The sequence below is a fragment of the Sinocyclocheilus rhinocerous genome, unplaced genomic scaffold (assembly GCF_001515625.1).
Source record: "Sinocyclocheilus rhinocerous isolate Xijiao unplaced genomic scaffold, SAMN03320098_v1.1 scaffold848, whole genome shotgun sequence".
Taxonomy (NCBI): Eukaryota; Metazoa; Chordata; class Actinopteri; order Cypriniformes; family Cyprinidae; genus Sinocyclocheilus; species Sinocyclocheilus rhinocerous.
The window spans coordinates 534,779-554,481 of NW_015664186.1; the positions used below are offsets into that span (position 1 = coordinate 534,779).

Consider the following 19,703-nt stretch of genomic DNA (forward strand, 5'->3'; position numbering starts at 1 on the left):
GGCGAATTCCAAACAGAAGTTTTGTGTTTGTCATTCTGCCATTAATTGTTGTCATTATTTACCTTTTTTTTCGTTTTTGTTGATTTGCCTAAAGAGCATACCTGTGAGGTTACGATTGAATTAAATATAATTTTATTTATGTCTCTGTATGTGATTTTAGATGGGTCATACAGTTCTGGGAAATCTATTATACTTAAAACAATCTTCTCCTCTATTTTTCCAATAGGCAGTTCAGTTAAATGTTCACTGATTGGTTGAAACCGACGCGGCTGCCGCTGCCGGTCACAAAAAGATAAAATATTTTTATCTTTGGCGGCACCTGCCGCGAAGCGCCGTGCCCGTGGAAGCGGCAGGATTTTGGGTGCACGAGCACCGCTTGCGCTCCGCCTCCGCGCCGCCAGCGAAACCGCCCGCGTTTTGCCGCTTTCCGCATGTCTCCCATTGAGAATGAACTAGACACTCGCGACTGCCGCGTACCGTGTGAAAGGGCATTTAGCCTACCTGCGTCTGTGCGTCTCTCCAGTAGGCTATTTAATCTATTTTATTAATAAAAGTCACGGGGCAGCATTCTCAAGAAGTTTGTGTCCTCCTGAATGTTTGTACACGTGCGCAGCTCGATCTCCGATCTCACAAACCAAAATAATAGACATGATTTTCTCAGGCCACATGTAAAATCATATGAATTATTATAAAGATTATTAAAATTAATACGTATGGATGACAGTTGATAACAATAATATTTCAGTTTATTTCCATCATTAGTAACAGTTTCCCCTGTGGGACAAATAAAGTGAATATTAGTAGTATATTAATAATAGGCTACTTCATTAACTTTATTTACCATCCCTGTTGTAGTATTATTCATAAGTAAAAACCAACAAGATTTTTTTTTTCACCATGTTTCCAAATTCTCTACCCCAGGTCCAAAAGAAATGTAAAGAATGTACAAACTGAAAACATTAAATACTTTTGTGATCTATTTCCATTTGTTATTTTCAAAAGAGAAATACTGTCATGGATGTTTACAGAGCAGAGGTCACCTTTTTTTAATTCCAATGGGAGAGATGGACTTTTGTTTGTCTTTTGTTTATTATTAGTTTGTGCTGTATTGTTGGTTACTGTGTTATTTATGTTTCAAAAGCCAGCAATAAATAACACTTTAATATCTAAAAAGTGTTCATGTGATTTTATACATTAGTAATGTTGGGAAATTAATAAATGCATAATAATCGTCATAATCGTAAAACCGTGATTATTCCTCAGACAATAATCGTACCAACAAAATCTATAATCATTGCATCCCTAGTTCTGACAGGCTGCATCAGAGCCAAATAGCGCGTTTCAAAATTAAGTTATTTTATCTGTGAATCAGTTTTGAAAATGACCGATACCGATAACCATAAAACTGCTTAATATCGGCGCCAGGCCGATAATCGGTCGACCCCTAGTTCTAAGCGGCTATTCTATTCACAGAGAATGCCTTTTTGCATTTAAAAACAAGTCGCGGGAAATGAAATCGGAAATAACTATAAAATATGAAATGGGAAATAATAATAATGCACACCCTACAGCGCACGGACGTTTAAAAGCGTGCTTGACGTGCGAGAACAACATGAGAGTGCGATGAGCTTTGTAAAAATCGGCACGTTTCAGAAAGGCGGGGCATAGAGGAGAAACAATAATGCACATTATATGGAAAATAATGTGTTTTCTTAACCTTAAACCGCATAAACACATTGCATTACACCAAATACACAAAATAATGTTCTTTTTAGCAACGTCATATGACCCCTTTAACAAATCCTGTTTACAAACAGCAATGCCTGGGCATCTCAGAGAAGGTGGGATTGCGTAATCGTCTTTGTAACTAACAGTCAATCTCTTTATTTTTCAAACAAGTGGATAGAAACGCAAAGTATTCCTGAAGGAGACTTGCTTTCCATTTATAATCCTCTACTTGTTTCTTAGTAGTCAAGATTAAACAAGGACAACTCAATGGGAACACCTGGATATTTTTCTTAAAGGTGCAGACGTGTTTGCATATTCAAAGAACATGCATGAGCTGGCAGTGATGACAGTGGCCATTGTGCCGACTATAAAATAGGCCCTGAACGTTCTGATTTGCCAAACAATTGCTCACAGTGAAAGCAAGTTTACAATAATACAGCACAAAAGTCCCTTGATTACAGATCAGTGAGTTGTGTAAGAAAAAAAGTAGTCATGGATCTACTGCACTTGTGTTAAGAGCATACCTCCATATACTATGCTTGAACCCAGAACAAGTCATCAAATCACCACTGAAAAAAGATACGCCTTCTGAATGCTGAACTTAACATGATACCATGTTCTAACCAGGCATAAAAGCGGCAAACATCCAGTACATAATTTGCCTGTCCAAACCGAAATGCTGCACGACATGGCATAATCAGAACATATTTGATATTTAATATGCTATGTGAAGTAGAAGTTTGGGCCAGTAAGACACTACACTATATCTAGCGACTGGTTGAGACAAACTAAATATAAGAAACTTTTATCATGGCTGGTTCAGATTCGATGTGTGTTATATATTTGTGTGTTGTATATAAAATGTCAATTTCAGTTGAAGTAAATAATTCACCTTCTTAAAATATTCTGTAAATGCTTTAGACTGACTAAAATCAGACCACATTTTGTAAAGCTGAACTAAAAGACCTAGATAATGCAATTGTATCTTGGATTCATCCAGTATGTATATACATAATTTATTAAACATAAGAACAAAGATGCAAATTACAAACAAATTTAATACAAGAAAGATACAACTGAAATAAACAGTAGGCCTATTTTTTTGGTACAGCAAGTCTATTTAACATTAGCATTCAAGTCTAAAAAGAAATAAATGTAAAAATAAAACACTGCATAGCCTTCACTGTATGAATTAAATATACAGTTATTCTTATTAAAGCTTCAAAAGTTATTCAGTCAAGAGCAGTGAGTGATTCTCTCGTTTTCGTTTGCAGCTTGATCAACAGAAGTCACGTGCAACATATTTAATCCCTAAAATATCTGATTATGCATTGTAAAATGTATATATGGACAGACAGAAAAAGACTGTAGCTAGACTACACAAAAAAACCTGCTCTAACTTGATTAGAACTGCATACGTACTAGAGATGTGCAATTAATTGAAATACAGTTTGAATTTCGATTTCGGCTTCCAACGATTAAGATAAAATACAATAATCGAGATAAAATGAATGAGCTTTCGCTCCTCCATAAAACCCCAAACTTCACGTGCAAATCAGTAAAATCATGTAATGTGACTTTCGCAAAATGGGACATGCTTGATTTATTAAAGGTGGGGTAAGAGACTTCTGGTAGCCAATGTTGACATTTGAAATCACCAAAACAAACACACCCCTACCCCAAAAGGGTCTCGCCCCTATTTTGATAGCTCCGCCCCACACCGGACGTGAGTGGCACGGGTCGACAAAATACTATAGAACTCATTATAATCAGTGATGCTGTCTACACTATAGATATACAGTATATACATATCTATGGTCTTCACTGGATGCGGCGCGGCACGACACAACACGACAAATCCCAGACAGAAAACTGCTGCTGCGTTCCATTTATGACGTATTGACACAAAGTTCAAATGATTTTCAACGGTCGCTTTGTTGCATCCAGTGTACTAGACAGACTTTAGCTGTTGCGGCGCAGACACGGTGTTACTCACCTATCGAGAAGAAAGGCCTTCCGATCGCAGGCCTTCCGCTCCTGGAGTTCTCTCCAGCGCTGGAAAGCTGATTCGATATTTACACGGGTCCTACTTCTTGCCTTAAGCCTTTAAGCCTTCTTTTGTTCCGCAGACATTTTCCTCTTTTGTTTTTTATCCGCCATCTCTAGTTTTCTAAAGCGTTTTTGAAAAATCGCTTGCCCCACCTTTAATGATCATTAGATTTATTTGTGTTTTTAAAGAGCGAAAGAGAACTTGTGCTGTTCTGTGCATGCGCTCCGACACAGAACAGAACAATGACAAGTAAAGTGAACTTTTAGCTTAAGGTGCATGACTAAATGGTCAAATACACGCAAAAATGTGTCAAAATGCGGCGCTTGGTGATTATTCATGTAAACCCTCGTCTGTTATGTCTTAAGTGAATGTAAACAGTTGAGAATGAAAACAGTGTGTAAGTGACAACAGTGTTTACAGAAATGTGTAACAGTAAACTGGATCCGTGCAGCTCTTAAAGTGGCAGCGGGCTATATTCCTGCTGCCGACTGTGTGCTTAATATTAATCAAACAACAAAAACAAAGAGAAAATGACTCACTGCTCTTGACTGAAGGACTTATATAGCTTTAATAAGAAATAAAGCAAATTGAATTCTTACAGTGAAGACTATGCTGCTTTATTTTACATTTGATTTATTCAATTTCTTTAGTTAGCTAAATGCTTTAGACTTGCATAAAAAAAAAAACTTAAAGCACTGTTTGTTTCATTTGTATCTTTGTTTCAATTGTATTTGACCTTTGCTTTTTGTTTTTATTGTATTACTGACTGTTTATTTATTTTTCAATAATCTGAGGGCTTTTTTTTTTTTACTTATATAATTTACCCTAGTATTCTGCTGTGGTATTGAGAATTGTGAAATTTTGCTGGTATCTAAAATGTAGATGTCATTGCGACCTTATTTACAGAAAATGTATATTTGATATATATTGCTATCTTTAAATTAATCACTCATATAAAGTTTTGGTCATTTGACCCACTCATAATAATGTTAAATAATCGTGATTAAAGTATTGACCAATATAATCATTATTACGATTTTTTCCATAATCGAGCAGGATTTAAGGATTTAAGTCAATTTAACATTTTTCTGTTTATTCATTTAGCAGCCGGAAATCATATTTCACATGATAAATCATGTTCGTAGCACAAATGATGTGCAATAGTTTAGTGATGTTTTATCACCAATTATTTTTTAAAGCTAGTCCAAATTTCAAGTACAAAAATTTTAACTGTAGTTCTATGTAGATCAAAATAAATTGGCAAAATTATTAGTTAAACTCTTAGGTGTCCAGTAAAATCTTATTGATGACTTAGATTTCATAATGACAAAAAATTACACTGACTAGGTAAACTGACCTTGTAAACTAGAGCACTTTGGTTGCTCTAGCTAATTAGATCAAGACATGGTTTGGCAATGTGAGAAAAAAAAAACCCACAAGATAAGAACCACTAGAGCTCAGTCCACACTGATTAAATCAGGAGGTCTTTTAGTTCCAGATAAATAAATTCAAAAGACCTACATTTTTCAGCGAACAGACAATAGGCTAAATGAGAAGTGCAACAGATGTTACACAACATATTGACATTATGCTATTCCATGCTGTCCTGTCAAAGCCAACAGCCAGCTCTGACCTGTTCAAACATGTTTCAGAAGTATCTGGTAATGTCAAAGTCAGGTCATCATTGCTCTCTCTCTCTCGAGCTTAGGAAGTGCTTAAGGCAGCTCGGTACGGCGAGGTCATTCTGACTTCATTTTGTGAATTCCCAACTGAGCGTGCTCCAGATCCGCACCTCTCTGATGCCCGCAGCAAATTACAGAGCGTGGATCATGGTGACCAATCATAACAGCAACTCTCTCTCTCTAAACAGCCCTGCTGCTTGCCCTTCATAAGGTGTGCATTTTCACAAGGATAATGCAGAAAACAACTTATGCATGGAAAGCTACACTTCCCAATTGCAAACACTTGTCCCAAGCAACAGGAGGCACTTTGGAAACCTGCTCCCAGTTGTCACATGTCTGTTGGTTTCCCCTTAAGGGAAATGGGTATTTAAGTTGTGTTTTCTCATGGATGTCAGTGTGTATTTTGGGGGAGGGTGGGCTTCTTTGCATGTGTTTTGCAATGACAGAAATGTGACAGTCCACCCACCATATTATTGTATAGCTGTCCTAGACCCATGCATAAATACTCACATGAGTCAAACAGGTAGTCCCGCTGGACAGCCTGGACTATTAAAGTGGTAATGTTCTCTTAGTGAAAGGTTTGTGGGATCCAGCTGACCAAAATAATACAGGATGGTAAATTACATCATTACTGTAATTATCTCAGTATGTATTCCACCTCCGAACTTTCCTTAATTACATTAAGTGGAAACTTTTAGGTCATATTTGCCACCCGCTTGAAGGGCTCTAAAAAGTTGCCCCTGCCATCAGCTGTTCTCAGTAATTAAAGCCCTTCACCTTTAACCTCTACCCTCGGCTCCAGACGTGTGTATTTTCTACACCACTAGCATCACCAAACAGGTTTCCTTGTCTGCTATTGGTTACTAAACGGACGACCTCACCCCCAAAGTCACATGGGTGCAACAGTGCCTGCCCATTTTTTTCAGCTAAAGTGTTTCCAGAAGTATTTTTCCCATTCATTTTTTTCCATAAGGATTATAAAAAGGTCCTTTTTGAAAAACTACAAGGTCAATCACAATATTACAAACTTTGATTTTAAGCCCATAAAATCAGGCAAAAAGGTAAAGCTACAAGATTGTGTACTTATCAGTTTTAATGAGGGAAAGAACTACAATACCAGGAAGCATTACAAATGGCATAATTGGAAAAGTAAAAGCAATTGATTTGAGGGTTGTCTTTATTTTATAAATTATCATTAAAAACCAATTCCGCTATGGAGAAAATAATTGTGATTTTTACTTTCAGAGCCCGAGTGCTGCACTTTGGTTGCTGGTCACTCATACAAACAGCAATGTATTGACAGCACCACAGACCTACACTGTTCACATTTTTGAGAGTAAATAACCTAATAATAGCTTAATGATAAATTTATCTAACAGAAGTATTTTAACATTAAAAAAAAAAAAAACATACGCAGCTTTAACTAGGAAATACTGTCACTCAACTCATTGTTTAATCCCACCTACTTACAGTTTCCGGGTAGTAACAGAGTGGCCAATCATAATGCTAGTTCCTACTGCTCGAGACAAAAACATAACGAGATTCCCAGAGCCGTTCATGACTTTACAAATATCTCAAAGAGTGTTTCATCATTTACTTTTTAATATGTAGACGTCATAATCGCACATAAGACAGAAATTAAACGACACGACCGAAACAGTCCTGAGTGAGGACAGTGGAGGCAAGAAAACTTTCTTGGGCTTTAAAGGCAAATACATATATGCGGGTTTCTTTTGTTCAAAACAGCTCGACATAACTGCACTTCATAACAGAACTGCGTGTTCTAGATGCTTATATAGACAAAAACCTCCACAAAACACTGACAGCACAACCAAACCACATTACGAATAAAGGCATGTAACAGGCATAATATCCATGGCACTCTTGAGCAAAAGCGGACGGAAAACTCCAGAAAACCTTTGCTGTGTGTCAATTGTCATATAAACTAAAGGAATTCTTATGGACTAGTAACAGAGACAAACATCCGCACCCAACCACTGTAATTTAGCAACAACTTCCCCTGTTCTTTAAGCTTTAAAATCAGAAAAAGAAAGATGGTAAATACAGGCTAAATTTCCTGTCAAAACATTTAACCCCCAAACATTCGACCTTAACAAAAGCCAGAGAAACAAGATGGATCCTCCATGCAAGAGAAAAACACATTCGGACAGGAATAATAAAATGACGCCGAATGTGAAGTTTATGTAATTTGTGATTTGTTATTATTTAAAGAGCATTTTAAACGTCTATATTTAAATCAACTATCTGTATGTGAAGATCTTGTTGTTTTCGTGTAATACAAATAAAATCCGTGGTAAAATGTCTTGAAAGGCCTACAAATGTCTATTTTGATTATAAAACGGCAACAAAAACAATCAACAAATAAATAAATAACTGGCTTGTGAGGTTGTGCTAGCTCGCTAGCAGGCCAAATGCATAGTAACATTCACCATTTTGTTCAAAAACACGTCTAGCTTTGTCAGATATCATATAAATATCGATATCCGATCGGTATCCATACAAATATGTGTTTAAATCCTGTGGATGTCAAGAGTTGGTGTGGATTTGAAGAGAAACGCGATTACAAAACACTCAAAGGACACAGAGCAACATATCTGCTATAAATAATCCTCAAAATGTATGCCTTTGAACACTGTCAACGAACAAAACCCGTCTATAAAAATTACATTTCTGAGTTGAGTTGTGTTATTTGAGAAATGCACGTCTAGGAATCTTGGCTTTGTTGCTGGCCGCACTGACAACAATCAAAACACTTTGTCGTCAAAAGCTGATCACCATCCAATAAACCATTCTAACGTTACTGGCTTTGACAACTGTTTTTCAGACCAGACGGACGCCCAGAATGGTTTTAAAGCAGTAGGAGAAGCGTTTTATGGCTGTTTTCGTGAATACTGGAGATATTTGACGGCTATCGCGTTACAGTAATTGTGTTGTTTATATTTTAAAGGATACAGTTTCACCACGTCGGTGTCCATTCGTCTTTTGCCCGGACTTGGAGACGACATCTTTATACACTCCTCTTTCAGATGACCGAAGCTCAAATCTTCTGCGACTGATTCTCGATCCCTTGGCCTCTACCGAAACTGTATAATTTTGCACATTGGCATACGGCAAGCTGTCGTTCCGAGTTTTCGCCCTCCACTTTCTGTCCGCAGCGAATAATACTGGTAGTCCTCTGCCCGCACTGCTCTCTCTCACACAGATATCTATCCCTCCGCCGATGACGTCATGTCGGCGCGACGAAAAGTGTCCCCCTCCTTCTATGCAGTGTTTCGGGCTACGTCATAAACAGTGGACGATTCACATTTGTAGTATATTCGTAAAATTGTAGTTCTTCTAGTCTAGCATGACAGTTGGGGCACTGACTCCTTTGTTATGACGGCTGTTGTGTGCTATCGAACATTTATTTTGTATTCGTGTGTATTTGTTTTTATGATCATTTTTGGTACTAAATAAATATGAAAAGGCATTTTCCCCACTTTTTTTAAAGGAACTAATAATATAGCATTTTACAAGCCATAGGAGTCAAAGGTTCAAAATCCATTTAAGACAACAATGAAAAAAAAACATACATAGTGAAAACCAACGTCGGTGTCCATTCGTCTTTTGCCCGGACTTGGAGACGACATCTTTATACACTCCTCTTTCAGATGACCGAAGCTCAAATCTTCTGCGACTGATTCTCGATCCCTTGGCCTCTACCGAAACTGTATAATTTTGCACATTGGCATACGGCAAGCTGTCGTTTCGAGAGTTTTCGCCCTCCACTTTCTGTCCGCAGCGAATAATACTGGTAGTCCTCTGCCCGCACTGCTCTCTCTCACACAGATATCTATCCCTCCGCCGATGACGTCATGTCGGCGCGACGAAAAGTGTCCCCCTCCTTCTATGCAGTGTTTCGGGCTACGTCATAAACAGTGGACGATTCACATTTGTAGTATATTCGTAAAATTGTAGTTCTTCTAGTCTAGCATGACAGTTGGGGCACTGACTCCTTTGTTATGACGGCTGTTGTGTGCTATCGAACATTTATTTTGTATTCGTGTGTATTTGTTTTTATGATCATTTTTGGTACTAAATAAATATGAAAAGGCATTTTCCCCACTTTTTTTAAAGGAACTAATAATATAGCATTTTACAAGCCATAGGAGTCAAAGGTTCAAAATCCATTTAAGACAACAATGAAAAAAAAACATACATAGTGAAAACCAGCAAAAGGAAAGTGTTTATTACATTTAGGCAGACATGCACATGATTAACATGCATGATGCACTACAAGCAGCACTTCCAGAGAAAGAGATTCAAAAGCAAAATCATTTACATTGGCACTGTTTTCTAAATATGGCATCTATTTCACTGGCATGCGGGTAAAAGATGATAAAGGTGATAAACATCTTTAAAAAATGAGAGAGATAAAAATGTTGTTCGGCTCATTCACATTTATGGAATTAAATATAATATACCTACTTAGACAATGCAGAAGAAACACAAAAACCTGAAAACACTGGTTCTCCTTGGCTAAACTATTATGTGAAAAGCACTGATTCAACTAGCATGTCTTCCAGTGTAGTTCTAAGAGCTTCACTAAAGCTTCCCTAAATTTAGGCTAAAACCTTATGAAACCTCATGTCCAGTGAGGCAGCGAGGACTATTTGGCTGCCCATGTGAGGTAAAGAGCGTCGGTCACCAGTCTGTTGATGTTCTAATGCGACTGGACGGGCCCAGATTCAAAACAGTGTGGTAAAGTTAAAATTTCTGAGAAGAACTCTGCCGGGCTTTCCTGCTCCAAGCCAAGGTCTTTCATCACAGGCCGCTTGATCCGTGTGGATTTACTGTACCTTTCCCAACCAAACCCAATACTTTAAACAAGACTCACTTGATCAAGAAGCACTCTGAAAACTACTGCCATTGTTACAAAGGACAGCATACCACTATGATAACAATCACCAGGGTTTCCCAGTCCACCTTCTGAAACACAACTTACTGGCATGGGGAAGATACCTGCCACTGTCGGAATATCGAGAACACCCTTTTTGATTTGTCATGAGGACCCTGGATGGAAAAAAAAAACAGGGCATTAGAGGGATGAAAAATGATTGCTTTGACAAAATACCAAAGTACAGAGTTGTCGTATTTGGTTCACCTGGGATGGACTGGCCCCTACTGGACTGAGGCTTCTCTTCATGGATAGAAACAGAGTAAGCACTGCTTTCCAGCCAGGCTGAGGGAGCTCAGCCTCAGAGCCAACAAAGACAGAGCCATCTAGATTGCCCTCCTCTCTTTCCACACTCACCCAAGGACACCAGTCTCTGTGCTGGGCTACTGGGTCAAAAACATTTCTGTGCATCGGCCCTTCCTATAATAGAAAAACAAAACAGGCTTTAGTGCTTAGATATGGTATTTAAAATTCAATATTGTCCAGGTAAGTAAAAGACACATAAAATGTATGTAGTAATATTATATTGTTCTATAGTAATAATAACTTTATACACAGTAATAATAGTAAGAGACCCTGTGTGTGTGTGTGTGTGTGTGTGTATAAATAAGAAATAGAGTACATAGAGTTATGCAGACAAATAAAATGTATTTAATATAATATTCTACAATCATACAGTAACAATATAGTAAAAAAAAATTATTATTATATAAAAAAAATTATAATGGATCGTCCTTACAGGGCCACTGGCAGAAGAGAGACGTGGGCGTTTTGTCTTTCGCTGTGGACTAGAGGGCACATCCACAGCCAGGTTTTCTCCTTGGCCCCTGCTGCGAGTCATGGGTCTCTTGGCCCTTGACAGGGGGCTGGGAAACTCCTCATGTGGAATAGGCGAGTCCCTGCTTCTGGCGCGGAGGACCAGTGGGGATGGTGTACTCTCCATCTATATGCATCAATGTCAATGTTGACAAAGTTTAAATGGTTATGACTGAAGAACATCAGCTGAATTTAATGGGCATATGATTATGTTTACATGGAAAGTTTATACTTCAAATTTTACTCTATATATATTGTATAACTTCAAAATGTAAATGATCCACCTGCTCAGAGCGTGTGGGGTCTTGACTACGCAGCTTCATGCGACATGGAGTGGGGGACTGGGATGGTGAGGTGGGCATCCCCTTTTCCTCACTTGTGCCTAGAGATGGAGTCAAGGCAGTAGTAGATGTTGGAGACTGCGGAGGATTTTCGCTCTCTGAAACGGTCTCCATTTGATAGAAGTTCCACATTCCCACCTTTCTCATGCAGTACGAACAAGTGAGGATGGGCAGATTAATAGCTTGGAGTGACGGGCTAAATAGAAACACAGCAAAGAGTTACATGAAATAAAAGTTTAGCATAAAATTTGCCAAGATTGCATCAAAGGTCACTGATTGGATTTTACCTGGCTGCCCAACCACAAAGAGCTACGATACATGCTGCCACCAGTACAGAGAGTGGATCTGATGAGACCTTAGAAGGAGAACCACACTGCTTCACTTGTTCATCTTCAATCAGCTGTAGGAGAACACTTATTACATCTTCAGTCAAGGTCTGAGAGAGAAAAAAAAAAATGATGAATGCATAGAATCATTATTCTTGGACTTCCCTTTAAAAATATAACATCATACCACGGCTTTAAGTTGCTCTGGTTTCATAGCAGGCAGCTGTTGTTCAAGAAGGCAAGCACTTTTGAAACGGTCTAGAAAGGCACTGAGTAATACCGTAGGCTCATTAATAGGAACCATCCAGAAGCGATCTGGGAAAAAAACAACACTATTGACTAGCAATGTCTGCTTAAGATTTCAGACAGACTAGTGGACCTCTCAAGATACCTGGACATGGAAAATCCGGCCAGGAACAGAATTTCTCATGTTGCGTTTGAAGCTGCTGTAGCAACTCTGAAATCCGTCCTTCATCTAAAAAATAAAAAATAAATAAGTGAATGTGTGCAGATACAAAATATGGCTTCACTCTAGAAACATATTCTATAAATAGAATATATATATATATATATATATATATATATATATATATATACACACACACAGCCAACTCACCCAACTCACCTTCCTCGACACATGTTCGTGTGCAGTGCTCTGGCAGGTCCAGGCTTTCCCAGCGCTTGGGGAGCATTGAATTACTCTGCGTAATGACACAAGTTTATTTGATTTACCAATAAAATGGGCCTATGTCTGAATAAAGGGTTCTGCGAGAGGCCACCCCAGGTGATCCATTCACAGAGCGCTGATGCGTTTGAAAGGCGCGCACCTACAGGGCGCAATGACTTAAACCTCATAACCGCACAAAACCTCTGAAGCTTCACTACAAAACACATCGCAAATAGCACAGTAAGATCAGATCAAAAGATCAGGACGTCATGAGCCTGGCAACTAGAACACTTCAGCATGTCACAGTCTACATTGATCCAGCCGTACCGTGCACATCTCAGCGGCGAGAGCGCACTGGGCTTTCCGGCCCATTTGAGGCAGTACTTATGTCAAGGATGAATTTTGCAAAAGCAATAAATTAGTGATGATCTTTTCTTCCATATTTTGACTTATACCCAAGTGAAAACTTAGGGCAGGATATAATAATGCACATTGCAACATTTCGTTAAATAAAGAACTGTCAGTTCTGATTTCATGGTGACTAAAGGCCCTTTCCCACCAAGCACGATAACTATAAAGATAACGATAAAGATATAGTTCTAAAAATCGTTATTATAGTTATCGTTCTTGGTGTGAACGGGGCTTAAGTCTGTCAGATTTTAAGGATGTTTTTATTCATCACAGATTGTCTGGCAAAGATGAATCATAATCAACTAGATGTGTGATGCAACATCTTGAAATCAATGAAGAGTCCAACAACTGAGTTTGATTAATCTATACCAGGCATGCAATTTATTATGTAACAAACTGGTTGCTGGATTCTGACATCAAGCGACACTCAAAAGGATATTGAGTAGGATTCCACTCTGTTGAAAAACGCTTCTTTGTTTGCTGCCTCACAAGGAGCTTTCCCAAGGCCATTTGGAGACAGTGTGTTTGGATCCTGCTCTGAACTGAGATATGGAGAATAAAGTGTTATGCATAAACTATGCCACAAATGTTCCCGTTAATCCATATTTTCCAGGCATAAATAGAACCTGAGTGACTTTGCAGCATTGCAAGCACTTATTTAATTCCTACAGGGAAAAAACATGCATGCATTAGTCCAAAAACATCCATCAATCGTGCATCACCCTGCAGAAATATACATTTTAAGACTGATTTAGAACAAGGTGGTAGACCAGGTCCAACTACCATGCTTCAAAAGCCAGCTTGACGAGCTGGTAGCTGGTTTGCTGCTAGTCAAAGAGGGTCTACCAGTGTGCATCAGCCTGAAACCAGCTACATGTTGACAGGTAGATTGGTAACGTGTTTGTTTCTAGTCTAACTGGTGGTCTTCTTTAGCTGGTGAATTTCCCAAGACTTACTAGCGGTTTTTAGTAAGTCAATGTTTATTTTGGATCATCTCCCATGTTCCAAAACACAACTACCATTTTAGGTTCAATTTTCCACCAGGGTTTTCCAGTAAAAACTTATCGGTTTGCTGAATTGTTCACCGTTCCTGCCCTGTTTTCTTCGCGCACATTCTTACTTTTTGCAACTTTTCTTCTCATTACAGAGAAACTCTTACCAATTTAACACGTTGTCTTCCGAAGCGACCCCTTCGTTGAGAAGTTCTCGCACTTTCAGGGGAGACACGAGTGGATTTTTATTTAGTTTTTCGCCGTTTTCTGGGCGACTTGCATGGCTGCCGAGCGCGGCCATGTTCGGTGTCTGTCTCTAAACTACGGTGGCCGAGAAGTGCAAAGCAAATCACAATTCTGAAAACAAAATAAGAAATTACAAACGCAAATGCAAGTCTAAAAAACAAAATAACAATTCAGAAAGCACAACAACAATTCAGAAAACATTATAACAAGTCAGAAAACACAACGACAAATCAGACAAACCGGAAGAGGTAGGTATAGTTTGAGACAGCGCCATTGGTTTGGGATTACTCACCGCTGACTGGACGAGACATCTGTCAATCAACGTATACAGGGAAGAACCAGCCGAAGAACAGCAGAGTCGTGGTAGAAAGTTCGGAGATGGTATTAAAGTAGCTCAGTTTAAATGTATTGTATGAATTGCCCTTGCGCTGGATTAAGAAATACGGTGTATTTACATTTTTATTTACATTTAGTTAAAAGTGGCTGTAAGTCATCAGCTCCAGTGGCGCAGATGGATAAGTGCGTGCCCTTGACTTTTTGACGCGATCGACCCGGGTTCGATCCCCCCTTTTGCCGAACTTTTTTTCCCTCCCTTTTCAAATCTCGTATTAGCAATGGATTCTATTTACACTAAGTGAAAATAGCAGTATTTTTAGCAATATGCTATTTACACTTTTGTTTTCAGAATTGTGATTTGCTTTGCATTTCTCGGCCACCGTACTAAACCCTCCCGCTGCAAGACATCAATTGTCAAAATTTGTACACAGTTCCGCCCCCTTCATTACAAAAATGTACCGTGGTAACCGTTTAAGAAGCTTTCTGTCGTTTTTCTACATTTCTTATTTTGATGACAGTGATTGCTAACACTAAAACTATAATAGCTGAATTGTAGTAACAGTTTCTTCATTATTTGTAAACACCATACTGCTGCACTCCATTACCTTGTTTTGTTTTCGTCTAAATACTGTTCCTCTCATTAACATCTTAGTTATGTTAATCACAGACAAATAAATACAAAACTATATGGTTTAACCACATATACAGTTTGTAAATATGGGTACTGAATTATGAATTGTTTGTTAGGAGGCTACATTAGTGTAGTTACATATTCATTTGATACAAACAAGTAGTTTGTGCAGTAACAGATCATATTTATCAGTTTATGAAAGAGACATTTGTTTTTCTGTAGTCAGTCAACTCATTGTTAGTAGATACTTTTAGCTGAGATACAAGCTGCTGGCCTTGAGTTGAGCTGAGAACAAAAATAACCACACCAAGACATGTCTCATATTGGTGTTTGACACAATGGATTTTGAAGTAGAAGGGTGAAAACTTTAAACGAAACAACCTCTTTGGCATTCAATGGAAGGAACTGAACAGAATGCACTGTCATTGCAGTTTGTGTTGTGAAAAGATTTTACAGTGCTTACTCAAATATATGCCTATCTAAGCTGCTATCAATAACCAAAATTACTTAGCAGGTACATTTTGGGATTTGATTTTTAAAAAAGTGTGTGTGCAATTAAATAATTTTGTTGTGATTTATAATATTGAGATATACAAATTACTAATGGCGAAAATTCAGTCCTTTTCTAAATATTAAAAGAGATGAAAATTCAAGTAAGCCGCACTTAAGTCGACAAATAAAATGTCTTGAGCAGTTCGCTTAAGACTTAACTAGTGAACAATACGTCTTTGGCTGATGATACACGGGGCAACATTTTGGGCAATGTTGCTGTCAACGGGCAACCAGGTGTTACCCATTCTCAATGGGAAAATGCCCAAACAACATTGCTCAAAAAAAAGTTGCCTGGCAAAATTGCTCAAAAATTTCCCCCGTGTATCATCAGCCATGCATACAGGAAAGATAAAGCACCAGTATTGCTTAGATAAATGTGAGTCTCTCATGCAAAATCTTGTTCAATGTAGATTGGCCCAATTTTAATCAGAAAAGTGAGACTGATTATCTCTTGGCTAACTGCTAGTTGGTCAAACTAATTCTTCGGTCTTAACATAGTCACTGGCCTCAGTATTGCTTTGATAAATGTGAGACTGTCATGAAAAATCTTGTTCAGTTTATTTTATTTTTTTATTTAGGTAAACAGTTCCTATTTCGCTAATTTAGTGAATAATAAATAAACCATTCATTTTTAAATTAATGTATGACATTTGACATGACATTTAGTATTACATACTATTGTTTTTTTTTAAATAAAATATGAAAAAAAAGCTACAGCATTTTTTAGTATTGGACGTTTTGTGTCAGCTTGAAGTATTTCAGTCAAAAATTTGGTTGTAAAGCTTGACGTTTATTATGAAGACTTTTATTTTGAAAGGCATAAATGTCTGATTATTTTCATAGCTTGTGTTTTTTTTTTTTGTTTTTTTTTGTGGCCATCTTGCAGGTTTTCACCAGCGTTTCTACCTTCACATTCATTGCAAAGGAGATCCGGTCAGGTCCATCTATTTCATTTAAACGTCTCTTCGCGGGGAGAATGGGCTGAGTTATGCTCTGCGTTTCGCCTCTGTCTGCTGAAGGAAGCCCCGTTGTCTGCGAGTGCGTGTAGGTGGATGATTTCAGCGTGATTTTCGGAGCGATGTCTGCCGCAGAAGGAGCACACAGCCCGGACAGACTCAATCAGTTTGAGCGGCTGTCTGGAAGGCCTCTGCTAAGAGCCGCAGGTCAGTGAGGAGCCAGTTAACAGCTTGAATTAAGCACAAAAATAACAATATTTCTTACAGAAACTTCCATTTTCTAATTTCTATCATAATATAAAGCACAGTTATTTTGTATTTCACATATCGCGCTGCTAGCATCTAGCGTTAGCCGTGTCGCTAATGTCTTTGTTTTGATTTCAAACTTTACAAATTCACATGTGTTAATTATTATATTTATCACATATTATATTTGGCAAAAGGCTGTGCATTGTAGTCGTCATGTGTTGTTAGTTTGTCTGTAAAATTTGCATTAAATACTGGTAAGTTAGCTTGTGGATCGAGCTTGACAAGTTCATTTGCATTTTAGTCACATCTGTCAGACTTTTTTTTAATGTAACGTTAAATGAAGAGGATAGGAATATTTTTAGTACTTTTATATCTGCTTGTAACGTTTCCTTATTTTTAATCAACTCTTTGATCAGCTTGTCAAGTGAGGTTTAAGCATGTCTTTAAGCTCTGCTAGTGTTATGAAGTACAAAAGATGGCAATATAGTTGTTAGATATTAATAATATTTATTATTGTTATGTATAGTTGTTAGTATATTAATTTATAGTAACAGTTGGTGCTTTAACTCTATGCTCTTGGTTTCCAGATTTAAATTTTAAACAAACCTGTTTGGAATCATTTTGTAATCGTTATCATAGTGATCTACTGAATAAATGGGGTAAATTTGTTACTAAAGTATTTATTTATATTTCTAGATTAAATGTAAACGTTCTGATCTGTTTGAATGTTTGACTAAATGATTTTTAATGCACACTAGCAGTAAAAAGAATGAACACCGAATTGCTTGGTGTTTAGAGTAATGTTTATAGTTCAGGGATATATTTCACTTGGCTGTTTGTTTGGACCGTTAAATAGTGCCACAGATCAGCACATGGGTAAATACAACTCAGTGAGTAAATAAAAGCCCGGCTCTGTCCTGTAGTCTGGTTCTACTCAAAGTCACAGTGTAAATATCCTGTGAGCTTTGCTTTTTTAATCTTTCATCTGTAAGACGTACGCAGTGATCGTTTCTGTAGCTGTAATGCATTAAAACAGTACTGCAGTGTGACTTCAGGACATTTAATGATGTTCACACCACCCATCTCATAGCCTGCAGCTCTATCAGGATCCTCCTTCCTGTCTATATATGATGAGTGATTAAAATTTATACTTGCGCAAAATCGACAGTATGCACATCTTATGTATTCATAACAGGCTTCATGGATTAGAATGAATGCAGAATGTTAAAAGGTACACAAAGGAGGCTGGGTGTCATGCACATGCATAATACACACTTCTTGTCTGGAGGCAGTTGGTTTATTGTAAATGTTGCCCTCAGATGATCTTTTGCATATGACAGTCGTAAAAACCTCAGATCTAACCATGTGACTTGCTTGGTGCAATAGTAATATGTGCTGTCATGGCCAGCAGTTTTCATGTCTTCAGTGGACATCTTCAGGTTGTCTTTTGAAGGGGCTTACTGTCTGTTCTTACACTTTGGGTGACTTTTGACTTCTAACCGCCCAGAACGCCTTAGCAACTGCATAGCAACGCTCTGTCAAACATCACTGCAGTAGGGGTTCAATCTTCAACTGGCTGGCAGGAGCCGCCACTGACAGGTCACGTGACCTGCCAGTGGTTGGTGGCAGCTGCCAGTGGCAAGTCACGTGACCTGCCAGTGGTTGGTGGCAGCTGCCAGTGGCAGGCTGGCTGGCAGTATGCAGACTGGCAGCTGCCACCAGCCACTGGCAGGTCACATGACCTGTCAGTGGCGGCTCCTGCCAGCCAGTTGAAGATTGAACCCCCTCTCCATCACTGGTGTGCAACTATCATTTGCTTTCTGTGGAGCCAATAGAAACCAGTGCATATGCTTAAACCAAAGCAAACCAGTTATCAGTGTGTTTTCAATTGTTTCCAAACATTGAATTCAGTATCAACATAGTACATTAAACAGAGCTGTAAATATCAGGATTTGTTTTTGCAGGCCTGGAAAAGTCACGGAATTAATAAAAAATAATATAGGTTTGTGAAGTTTCTATAGTGAATATAAATTTTTGTTAATCTCTAAAATATTTTTTTGATTATGAATTGCCAGTCCCTGTAAAATGCCTTTTAAAGAGCAGGTCATATGGGTTTTCGAAAAATATCTCTTTTGCAGTTCGTAAGGTAGCTATCCTTCAATGTAAACAGTCTGCAAAGTTGTTAATCAAAAAAGTGCATGATAAATAAAGATATTGTCTATCAAAAGAAAGAGTCGACTCAGAATCGCCTTAACGAGTCGTTATATTTTCGAATCTTCTGCCTATTACCGATCTACGTCACTGGATAACACATTAGCATAATCCCCACCTGCCCACGAAATACGAACACACTGTGTCGAGAAGATGCTGTGTTCCATGATACCACAGCAATACAATTCGAACCTTTTACCTCGAACCTTTAATCTTGCCTTTTATCTTCGTTGACTTCTAATCTTCTTTATTTGGACCAACAAGCGTCTCCGAACCACAACCTGTAAGTACGATTGATACGAGTGCTCAAAATATCTAGTTTTTTTTTTGTGCTAATGTGATGTATACCTAGTGCAGCTTTAGGTTTCCAGGTAAAGCACGATATTACTGTTTTACTGAAATAGTTCTGATAATTCGCTGTGAACCCAATATTTCCTAAGAATGTGTCGATTAATGTAGACTGTCATTGTTCTAATTACTTGTTTTAAAAATAAAGAATGTAGTGTAGCACACAGACTTTATAATCATTGTGAAAGTGCTGTTTATGTAGTT

At 38.1% G+C, this 19,703-nt stretch overlaps 2 protein-coding genes and 1 pseudogene across 4 annotated transcripts in view; 1 reads left to right on the plus strand and 2 right to left on the minus strand.

Moving 5' to 3' along the window:
- Positions 1 to 8,703, minus strand: part of LOC107729849 (ubiquitin-conjugating enzyme E2 H) — a 34,992-nt gene extending 26,289 nt beyond the window's left edge. For both annotated transcript variants that reach the window (XM_016540560.1, XM_016540559.1), the window contains exon 1: positions 8,434 to 8,703. In XM_016540560.1, the coding sequence (XP_016396046.1) occupies positions 8,434 to 8,486 (53 nt within the window). In that variant the 5' untranslated portion in view covers positions 8,487 to 8,703. The remainder of the gene's footprint in view (positions 1 to 8,433) is intronic.
- A 995-nt stretch (positions 8,704 to 9,698) lies between these two features.
- Positions 9,699 to 14,991, minus strand: LOC107729865 (nuclear-interacting partner of ALK-like; annotated as a pseudogene).
- A 1,627-nt stretch (positions 14,992 to 16,618) lies between these two features.
- The window catches only part of LOC107729855 (kelch domain-containing protein 10-like), a 16,143-nt gene continuing 13,058 nt past the window's right edge, over positions 16,619 to 19,703 (plus strand). For both annotated transcript variants that reach the window (XM_016540572.1, XM_016540573.1), the window contains exon 1: positions 16,619 to 16,898. In XM_016540572.1, the coding sequence (XP_016396058.1) occupies positions 16,814 to 16,898 (85 nt within the window). In that variant the 5' untranslated portion in view covers positions 16,619 to 16,813. The remainder of the gene's footprint in view (positions 16,899 to 19,703) is intronic.